At 41.4% G+C, this 10925-nt stretch overlaps 1 protein-coding gene across 1 annotated transcript; it reads right to left on the minus strand.

Moving 5' to 3' along the window:
- On the minus strand, nucleotides 1–6124 carry ip6k2a (inositol hexakisphosphate kinase 2a). The gene is made up of 5 exons (XM_058403507.1): nucleotides 5500–6124; nucleotides 3314–3527; nucleotides 2237–2409; nucleotides 1842–2017; nucleotides 1–1427 (listed from the first exon to the last, which is right to left on the minus strand). Exons 1-5 carry the CDS (start codon nucleotides 5708–5710, stop codon nucleotides 849–851), a joined length of 1353 nt encoding a protein of 450 aa, XP_058259490.1. The 5' UTR covers nucleotides 5711–6124; the 3' UTR covers nucleotides 1–848.
- Nucleotides 6125–10925: the final 4801 nt, after the last annotated feature.

Here is a 10925-nt window from a genome sequence, read left to right on the forward strand (position 1 = left end):
TTTAACAAAAAGCAGTTTTATTTTTCCTCCAACATACTGTTGACAGTACAGGTATCTGAACATGTCAAATACTATTATTATTATTATAACCATTATAATAGTAATAACATGGAATGTAGTTTTCATGTCACCATTTGTTTTTTTTTGTTTTTTTTTTAGTTTATATAAGAAATTCAGTATATCAAATAAATAAAGCTCTATTACAGTCACTGTGTGCCTCTACTGCTTACTGGAATATAGTTCTCTCTTTACAGTGGAAAACTTTGTAAGTGGTCATTTCTTAATGAAAAGCAACCTTTCTCCACCTTCCGTTTGCTCTCATCACAAAGTACAAGCAAATAACCGAGTGCAATCTGTAGCGCTACATCATTCTTCTGGAATGGACATGGCTAGATTCACAGATTATGGATTATTTACACTTTTTTTGTGGTTTCTTTGCCTGTAAATGGTTTTAGAAAATGTAGAGATGTAAAACAAAGTGGAAGAGGGTGTGGGGGGGAGATGTGAGCAAGGCTGTCAGTCACCATGTCAAGTAAACAAACCTCCGTCATGTCATCTCCCCCAGTCTTCTCACACTGATTTAATTCTTTATAAACAGGAAAAAGAAAAAAGGAACACCAACATAAGACACAAAAGAACTTGCTAAATCTTGCAGCTTCGTTAACGCCCCTTTATAGGTGCTGGACGGAGAGAAAGAAAGAAATCAAGAAAGAAAGATGTGAATCAAAAAAGAGACAATGATATTTGACAGAGAGATTGACACTGGCAAAGTCCAACTGTTTTAATCTCACAATCCGCAGTTTCATTGTATATTTTTGAGTTTCAATATTTCAAGCAGAAGGCCCAGTTCAATCGGCACTGTGTTCCTCTAACTGGGAGATGATGGTTATAAGGTTCTGTAGGCCAAAGATGTATCCCGTGTCCTGCCCCTCATGTACTACACTGTCCTCCCCATAGTGCCGGCACGTGGTGTGGGCGAAATCAATCATTCGAACATCCACCACAGGCCTGGAGTTCCCACTACGGCTTTTAGCACCACTACTAGCACCACTATTGCTGCTCCCACTCGCTCCTCCAGTGCTGTGAGGAAACCCAAAAGCGCCTTGCTCCTCCTCTTCCTCCTCCTCTTCTTCATCTTCTTCCCCCTCTTCATCAGAGAGGCGATCCTCAGTAGAGCGACGTGAACACGGCGGGTCTCCATCGTAGATAATGAGGAGCGAGCTGGAGTAGAAGCGGTAGCTCTCACACGCCTCCAGGGCGGCCTGCATTTCTCTGAGGCGCCGCAGCACAGGGGAGAGAAGCTCACGCCGTAACCTCCGTCCGTCATGGAAAAACTGGAACAGAGCCTCCTTAAAACCAGACAGCGTCAGCTTTCGCCCGTGGTACTTGTTCATGAACATGAGCTGACCGGAGTTAGACTGGTAGACCTGTAGAAAGTGAGAGTGGCTTTACTACAACACAGAAGTTAGAACTTATCCAGGCTTAGGTTACGTTTTCTCAAATCACACCCTATGCTCATTAGCAGCTGTGACTACATGCAAGAACCTGAGACCACGCCAAAAATGAGATGCCCCCCCATTTAAAATAAACAGAAATCACATTTTAAATTATTTTAAAAATAAAGTAAATGTTCCCTATAATAAATATTTAATAATCAAGACTATGCATCATTTCTAGATCCCTATTTAAATGTAAGCAAATTTGTGGTTGTGATCATGCTAACTGATTGTACAAAAGCTCAGATCATTTGTAACATTTGTGCATGTCTAAATGTAATTCAATATTTAGGTCAGGACAAACTAAACAAAAGGTACACTGCCAGGAGTTGAGTGGAAGCTCACCTGCATGCCACAGAGACGGACCCCGATGCTGGCCGACGTGCTCTGCTGGCATTTGCGGATCTGCATGGCTTTCTTTTCCTCTGAAGCATCGTCACCATGCTGCCGTGTGCCCATCTTCAGATCCAAAACACATGGCATTGTGTGACGCCATGTCAGGTTCTCCAACAGGATAAATTCTGGGAGGGGGTCTGGGTCAAGGAACACTAATTCTACAACACTATCAGCTTGCAGCTGTACAGATTACAACCTTTTCATCACAATATGGTATGTGGTTTATATCATTTTTCAATGATTACAAAATATTCATAGAAATCTTAACATCCCTCACACGCAAAGGGGCTTAAAGCACAGCACAACAATATGCAGCTCAGAGGTCTTCTGCAATTGGAGGATACTGTACTGGTTGCGGTGCTTCGCGTTCTCCTTCATCCTTTGCAAGTGTTGCTGGTGGCACTTGAGGCTCCAGGGGTTGTGCTTCAGCTGTGGTGCAGCAGCGTTACTCCTCTCCAGGCTGTAATAGAGAACCTCAGCCTGCTGGAACCACTCCAGCTCATCCTCACGTTTCAGACTGTAGAGAGCGATAGAGAGAAAGAGAGTGTGTGTGTGTGTGTGAGTATGAGAGAGAGAGAGAGAGAGAGAGAGAGAGTGTGTGTGAGAGAGGTGTGTGTGTGGCACCATCCCCAACATGCATGTCTCCAACATGTGTATGATGACAATTTATAGCCACATCACCATCTTAATAGATTTTAAATGGCAATATTTGTCCAAAATATCTAGACAAAGAATAAAGACCTTGCAGTGATTCCTTCATTTGGTGCTTGCACAGATCTTTACATTTTATTGTCAGCTGACTACTGTGGTATAATCACATAACCTTAATACCTCCTCTCTTGTCAAAAACGCACAACAGCCTCTGTACTTTCTGAGGAGACTGAAGAAAGCTTGTCTTGCTCTTCAGATCATGGTGAACTTCTATCACTGTACCACAGAAAGGATCCTTACAAATTGTATCCCAGTATGGTACAACAACTACACAGTGGGTGTCAAGAAGGCACTACAACATGTAGTGAAAATTGGCCAGCATTACAGAGATTTATCAAAAGGGTTGCTTGCACAGACAAGGACACTCCATGTCCACCATGTACTGCTTGTACCTCTTCCATCATGAAAATGCTACAGAAGTCTCATGAATGTCTTTTGCCTTCAGCTTGTACTACTGCTTTACTGCCACCTAAAAACTAAGCATTAGCAAGATTTGTCTCAAATTGTAGTACCTCCTTTGGTAAAACTAATCCAACTGAAACAAGGCTTTAGATAATCCAGTAAAGATGAAGTGACTGGCAACACTTAATGCTTAATGTAGATTACAAAATGGCTTCGATTGTCCTTAAGATATATTATGCAGCAATTTCATGCTAGTGTGAAATGTTCACTGTAAAAGTTTCTGAGATGATGACCAGAGGCCTCCTTACCTCTTGTCTTTGTCCTTGCGCGAGTGTCTGGCCCGTTCCTTGCTGTAGCCTTCATTGTCCAGCAACATTTTATTAGACCATTTCATCTTATTCTTAGGTTCCAGGTCAGACGAGGGGTCTACGTTCTCCAGATCACCCAGATCACTGTGCAGCGGGTAGGCAATGAGACACAGATTACCTTCCTCATCCTCCTCGAAGCTCACCGACACGACCCCTACAGAAAAAGGGAAGGAACGATAGAGAAGTTACTTTCAAGAACAAGACAAAAAAAAACAAACAACAACAACAAAAACACTTCATCTTATTAAAACATAGTCAGACTTCCCAGCTCAAAAATAGGCAGACTGGGAAATCTTGATCCATCTTACCCACTCCACTCTTTTTTTACGTGCTTACAAGCTTTCCAGCGTTTTACAAAAGTTACAGAGCCGTCTGCACAGCCCTCGGCTAACCTGATAGAGATCAGACAAGTCCACAACACAGAACGAGAGAGAGATGTGTGCAGAAAACAGCGGTACAGAGGAAAAAGACAGGAACAAAGAGAACTGGGTGGGGGGGAGGAACAAAAGCCACAATATAGATGTGGTTTCATCTGACTGAGGAAGTATACATTTTCTTCAGCAAAAGCATTGACATGTGATGGTGAATTTAAACCCGTAAGAAAGGACACAAGGCGGAAAACTTGAAAACCAAATGATTTATTAAATCAAGCTCAAGCAAAAAGAGCAAGTACACAAGTGTTCACAAAAATCCCCTGCCACAGAAACCCAAAAAAGCCACATATATAAAAAGAAAAATCACAGTCAAGAAACAAGAATGATGCTTATTTTAATAAAATATTTTAATCTCTGCATCTTTCAAATTAATTTATTAGAAAATAAATTATACCCATCGTTTATATATTAAAAACACTTAAAAAAAAAAAAAAGAAAAGAAAAGAAAAGAAAAGAAAAGAAATGATGACAGTGTGCAACCTGCTCAGAATTATTAGAACAAAGGGATCATTTTATAAAGTCTTTATAGGATGCGGGACTAAAGCCAATTACATTTCCCAGCTCTTTCTGCTTCTCTAATATTTACATCCCCAATTCGAACCAGTCCAGTACTTTAAGTCCTGTACGCTACACTCTGTCTGGTTTAAATATGATAAATAAAACACCGCAGGAATGAATGAATGAATGAATAAATAAATAAATAAATAAAAGGAGAGATCTTGAGAGACACAAAAGAGAAGTACAATACAGTTTAAACGATAACAAATTTGGGTACACAATTCTCAAGAAGACAGATACAAATAAAGACTACTAAATATACGGCAGTGGATATCTTTCCACTCAGGCATTAGAACGCTATACATACAGAAAATGTACACCAACAGAACAGAAAAGTAGGAAGTGAAAACTAATGTAAGCCGTCATTGGGAACAGTCAGGTTTCGAGGCACTTACAGAAAATGTGTGCAATATGTGCATTAAAAAAAAGCTGTGTCAGTGTGTGATGACTGAACAGATCATCCCCTTCCCCTTTTTTTAATAAGATGAAAATCACAGCTTTTGATGGTTTGAATGATCATCCAGAGAGGTGAGAGAGATCGTGTTTCTCCTCCTGATATTCAAGTTTTATTACCTTTGAAACAAAACCATACCTTTTTCTTTGTCGACAACACAAAATAAACCCTTGTTTGAGTCTCGATCTACTTGCACTTTGCAAGGTATAAAATAGCACTGTACTGGATGTCAAACAGGAAACCAGTTGGCATTTAGTTGTTGACTACAGCGCCGTCACGTGGTAAAGGTCCTTTAACTCCATCTGCATTGATGCAATTACTGTACATCTTCAGGACATAAACAAAGATCACTGCGCACAGTCATAATCAAAACAAACAAACAAAAACAGATAAAACAGTCTTCCGTAACACGAAATGAGGTCGATGATGGAAACGCTTACTAAACAGTACCCCAGTTATTAAACACTTAATTAAGTTGTTAAGCACTATTTAATAGGGCAGCATGCTGGCGCAGTACTGAGACTCCTCGGCAGAGTAACATGCAGTTATAATACACACTACACTGTGGCTTAGCGCGAGCCGCCAGAGACAAGACACAGAAGCGAAGAAGACAGGCAGAGAGAGACACAGGCCGAAGGCTAGTTAGCTAGCTCGCTAACTAGCCCCAGCTGGCTGCTTACCTCGGTACTGCGGGGTGAACTTTCGCATGGCCGCCGGGAGGCTCTTGTAGAACTGGTGTTCTCGCGGGATGAGCGGCTTGCAGATAGTCTGCTCGCCGAAGCGCAGCACGCACGAGTGACCCCCCACCTGGTGGACGAAGGGCTCAAGGAGAACCCCCTTCCCTAAAGCCATCGGCTGCTCTGACTCCATCCCCTCGATGGCTGGGCTCATCCTCCGCGGGCATTAAGACTCCGCGGGACGCGTTCAGACCCGGGGACACGACAACCAAGGATGAGAGGATAAAAGACACAGAGAGACAGAAAAGAAAGAGAGCGAGAGGCTGTCTCTCTCTCTCTCTATATATCGGTTCGTCTCACGTCCTTTCGGCTCGCGCAGTCGTTTGTTCCCTGACAGAACAAAACAGGAAGGAAGGATCAAGACAGAAACAGACCCAAATAACGACTAGACGGAGTGCTTTCTTCACCGTTGTACTATTTACACAACCCCTAAGAAACCTTTAATTTCTTTTTTTTTTATATGTATATATCTTAAACGTTTTTAATAACACGTAATAACTGAAAGCTTTAAGCGTCTTCTGTTCGTACTGAGAGCTCTGTACCGTCAGTATGACACTGCGCAGCTCTGCGTTGGACAAATAAAAACGTAGCTAGGCAAAGAGTGGCTCCGCCCCTCAAACAAACCGACCAATCAGAGTTCAAGAATTGTGGTCGGGTAGAAACCAACTGAAGGCAAACAAAGGGAGGTAGAAAGAGGAAGAGTGGGGGAGGAAAGGAAGAGGAAGAGAAAGCGGTGTAGAAACTATGAGAGAGGAGCTCCTCAGCTGTTTTTCCGGTGTAACCAGTGGCCATTTAAATGTAAGGCAGCTGAAACTGCTGATGAACGAAAACAAACAAAGTAGCCAAGAGGGAATTAGACAAAATACACTCTTGGTTGTTTTTATCAGGTGCCTACAGATACAGGACAGATGACAAAAAAATTGTGGCCTGTTCTGATGGTGGGACACTTTCCTGGCATGGTTTAGGTCCACCTGTTGTCCCCATATAAGGAAAGGGCACTGCAAATACAAAGTTATTCTTTCCGCATCCGCAGGCCAACTAGAGTCAGTGAATAATTGTATGAATATGAAAAGAAGTCATATACTATGGCCTTCAGAGGCACCAGATCTGAACACCTTTGGGAAATTTCAGATGTTATGTTCCAAATCAAGTGTCCATCCAGTACTCTTCCAGAGACTTGTAGAATTGATGCCAAAGCACCTTGAAGCTGTTCTGGTGGCATTTGGTGGATCAACACCTTACTAAGTCACTTTATGTTGTTGTTGTTTTTCTTTTAATTTCCTTCAATCACCTGTATAGGCACTTTGCATGTATACAACTTGTCAGCCCCCCTCCACCCTGTCTATTAATGGAAAGAGACCTCCATATTTGGGTGGTGTACCATTCAAAGCACAGTTATGGCAGTATTGGACAATAACGGACAATAAGTCATGTGTGTTGTGTTGATATGGGTTTATCAACCAGAGCAGCCTTGCTAGAAGGTGCAGATTAACAGATAGAGATTACAGCTGCTCTGTTTTTTTATGCACAATGTGTGTATAATTACCTTCCTTGTATAAATGTCAAAACTGGTCACATGACCCTTGTCTATTCGCAAACCCAGCAGTGAGAATGAGGTGTTCAAAAAATCTTAGCAATGCTGCTGACACTCACCAGCACCACACACACTACAATGTCACTACCATGTTGGTGTAACTGTTGTGCTAGGAATAAACCGGCATCTAAATAACACCTAAATGGTTCTATGGTGGTCCTGTTCCTTTAAGGAATTGGGTCTGGGGCCAACTGAGTGTTTAAGTGTAAGTATAGTTGAAGATAAAGGGAGAAACAGATGTTAAATGTGGTGTAAGCCTATAACCTTCCTAGCTGTAATAAAAATATGCCGCAAATCACAAGTACTGCTGCTTCAAGGAGGTGTGACTATATATATGTGTGTGTGTAGGAGATTGTTGGCTGTGTGTTGTGGCACCACAATCAGGCAGCTTGACTTTAATCTCTCTAATCCCATTCCTCCACTGGAATTCACCAGTGGAGGAATGGGCTATGGGACACAAAAGAGAGGTACTACTGTAAACAGCAGGGAACAGCTAAGCCAAAACCTTCCATGGACGTCTGATATTGCAGATACAGACAAGTGTGAAATTGTTAATGGTCTAAAAATGCTTGGTTTGTCTTGACCAAAACCTCACAAACACTAGTAAAAACAATGTCAGTGCAAACTATAGCATCATTTGCAGTAACACAATCTAATCCATATCAGTGTGATTTTACATGGTATCTTTGAACACTGGCCTATACAGCCTCCATAAACTATAAATAAAAATTTTAGTCTCACTTTTCCTATATTTTTGCATTTTGCACAAGGGTATTACGATCCTATCACAATGAAATGAAGCCAGTTAAAACACAATGTTGATATAACGACACAATAATATAATTAAATTGTTCACTCCAAAAAGATTTGTATCCAGACATAAATAGCATAAATAGCAAGAGAACTATTTCCTAATCACAAAACTGGTAGTCATTAAGGAATCTTAAAAAGAACCCAAAAAAGGAGTGATTCTCAAAGTTGCATGCCCCAGTGACTTTGCATGTAAGTGTTGAGTGGGGTGTGTTATTTGGGTTTCGTGGTAATCGGTAATTAGAAAGATGTGCACTTCTAGGAAGGTAGACCAGTTGTGGCTGTAACCAGCAATGCAGCAGGTGTTGTTGCTTACTGAAAGAAGAAGGGCACATTGGCCTCAACCTACTCAATGTCTTTGGATGTTTTTGTCAGGCTTTTGAAAAGCACAGTAAAATGAGTCTGTGAGGTGCCAGGGCAGCATTCAACCCCTCTTAATTCAATCTGGACTTGGGTACATTGTGATCTAGCTATGGAGTGCGATGTACAGAGCAGGAAAACTACTGGCCCGGAAACCCAGTAAGAGCCCCATATAAAGAAATGAGAGTGATTTAGAGTGCAATACTGGGGTTCATGACATCCAAGAAGTATAGACTGGATAGATCAGGCACATTATGACATTAACATTATGACCTAATATTGTGTTGGTCCCCCCTTTTGCTGCCAAAACAGCCCTGACCTGTCGAGGCTCCACTAGCTCCCCAAAGGTGCGCTGTGGTATCTGGCACCAAAATGTTAGCAGCAGATCCTTTAAGTCCTGTAAGTTGCATGGTGGGGCCTCCATGGGCCCCAGCTCACAACTTACAGGACTTAAAGGACTTACAGGACTTAAAGGATACTTTTGATAGATACTGACCACTCCAGACCAGGAAGAACCCCCCAAGAGCTGTATTTTTGGAGATGCTCTGATCCAGTCGTCTAGCCATCACAATTTGGCCCTTGTCAAACTCGCTCAAATCCTTACACTTGCCCATTTTTCCTGCTTCTAATACATCAACTTTGAGGACAAAATGTTCATTTGCTGCCTAATATATCCCACCCACTAACAGGTGCCATGATGAGGGAATATTATAGATGTTATTCACTTCACCTCTCAGTGCTTATAATGTTATGCCTGATGAGTGTATGTGTGTATATCTTCAACTGTCTGTGACCCATCTAATGTATTGCTATTGTAGCCCATCCACCTCAAGGTCTGAAGTTTTCTGTATGCTAAGATGCTTTTTTGCTCACCCTGGTTGTAAAAAGTGATTAATCAAGTTACTATATCCTTCTTGGCAGCTGGAACTAATCAGGCCATTTTCCTCTAACTTGTCTGATTAACATGGCACCTCCACTCACAGAACTGTTGCTCACTCAGTGTTTTTTTTTCACACCATTCCATGTAAACTCTGGAGACTGCTGTGTGAAAATCCCAGGAGATCAGCAGTTTATGAAATACTCCCTATACTACCAACATCCAGGCCATCATCAGTGTTATCCTTTGTGTAAAGTAACATCCATCCATGAATGGCAGGATGCAAGGTTTCCCATCAGAACATTGACCAGAGCATCACACTGTGTCCACTGGCTTGTGTTCCTCCTATAATGTATCTCTTCTCAAGGTAAGTGATGCACACACAGCATGAACTTTTTTTAGCAACTTGTGCTACAGTAGCTCTTCTGTGGGATCGGACCAGATGGGCTAGCCTTCACTTCCCTCACACATATCATTGAGTTTTGGGTGCCAATAATCCGTTCACTGGATAACCAGTTGTCCATCCTTTGACCACATTTGGTAGGTATTAACCACCACATACCTGCCTTTTTAGAGATATTTTAACCCAGTCATCTAGCCATCACAGTTGGGCCCTTGTCAAAGTTGCCCAGATCCTTACGCTTTTACCAATTTTTCCTCCTTTTAGCACATCAACTTTAAGAACTGACTGTTTACTTGAAACTAATATATCCCACACATGACAGGTGCCACTGTAATGAGGAAAACAATGTTGTTCACTTCACTTGTGTGTGTGTAAGTAAGTGTGTGTGTGTGTGTGTGTGCGTGTTTTATTTTAAGAATGAAGTGCATATTTTCTGTAATGACATAAAGTGTTTTATTTTAACCAGTTTTTAATTTTATTTGATTCTTGGTAAGGTATTTTTGAGTTCTTCTGCCTCAAAACCTTTTATACGGGAGGTGTATTCCTGACTGTAAAACAGTTGGACATCCCACAGTGTATGTTATTCAAATGTTCCTCTTGTGTACATTGTACACATAGTCTTAGGATCCCTATATGTTGTGTCCTGTTCATCTGCTATGCAATGCGTGACTTTTGTTTATGGTATGCATGGTACAGTACGTGTGTGACATGACTTGAGGGGTTTACGTGCACAAAATATGACTTTACACGTCCAACTCACTTTGTTAGGCTATGAGAAATAGTTTGGAATTTGAATTCCTGCTGTTAAGGTCATCATCAATAGGTGAATTTGGGCAAAAGGGCCACAGACAGCCATCAGCACAACACATACACAATATGACATAATTAGTGCCTTTCAGTAAACAAATGTGTGTGTTTGTTTGTGTGTGTGTGTGTGTGTGTGTAAATATGAATGTGCAGATTGACTGACCCTTGAGAGTATGAAGGCCAGAGAAAAAGACAAAAGGAAAAAGGAAGCACCCAGAGACTACAAGAAATTATCTGCAACTTGTGAAAAATTTAATTTGTAAGTTTGTGACAAACACACGCACATTCAGGAATGATGTTCCACTACACTACAGCTAGTGAGATCATACTCTAAATACAGGTTATATTGATACCTGTTAAATTAGCATGCCAACAAATGACCAAATGTTCCTAAAACCCAGCCCCTTTTGGGCAGTCGTGGTGGAAAATAGTGGGACACTCTTAACCGCCTGATCAGACAGCTCAGAACAAATCCCCATCAGATTACTAAGTAATACCGGAACTAAGAATACACCTAC

The sequence above is a fragment of the Hemibagrus wyckioides genome, linkage group LG11 (genome assembly GCF_019097595.1).
Source record: "Hemibagrus wyckioides isolate EC202008001 linkage group LG11, SWU_Hwy_1.0, whole genome shotgun sequence".
NCBI classification, from domain to species: Eukaryota; Metazoa; Chordata; class Actinopteri; order Siluriformes; family Bagridae; genus Hemibagrus; species Hemibagrus wyckioides.

Excerpts from the sequence above, each read along its gene's own strand:
- ip6k2a (XM_058403507.1), bottom strand. The coding sequence starts at position 5,710 with ATGAGCCCAGCCATCGAGGGGATGGAGTCAGAGCAGCCGATGGCTTTA. Across the intron at positions 2,410-3,313 it reads CGCAAGGACAAAGACAAGAG|TCTGAAACGTGAGGATGAGC; the intron begins GTAAGGAGGCCT and ends CGCTCTCTACAG. Across the intron at positions 2,018-2,236 it reads GAAGCACCGCAACCAGTACA|AATTTATCCTGTTGGAGAAC; the intron begins GTATCCTCCAAT and ends ACCCCCTCCCAG.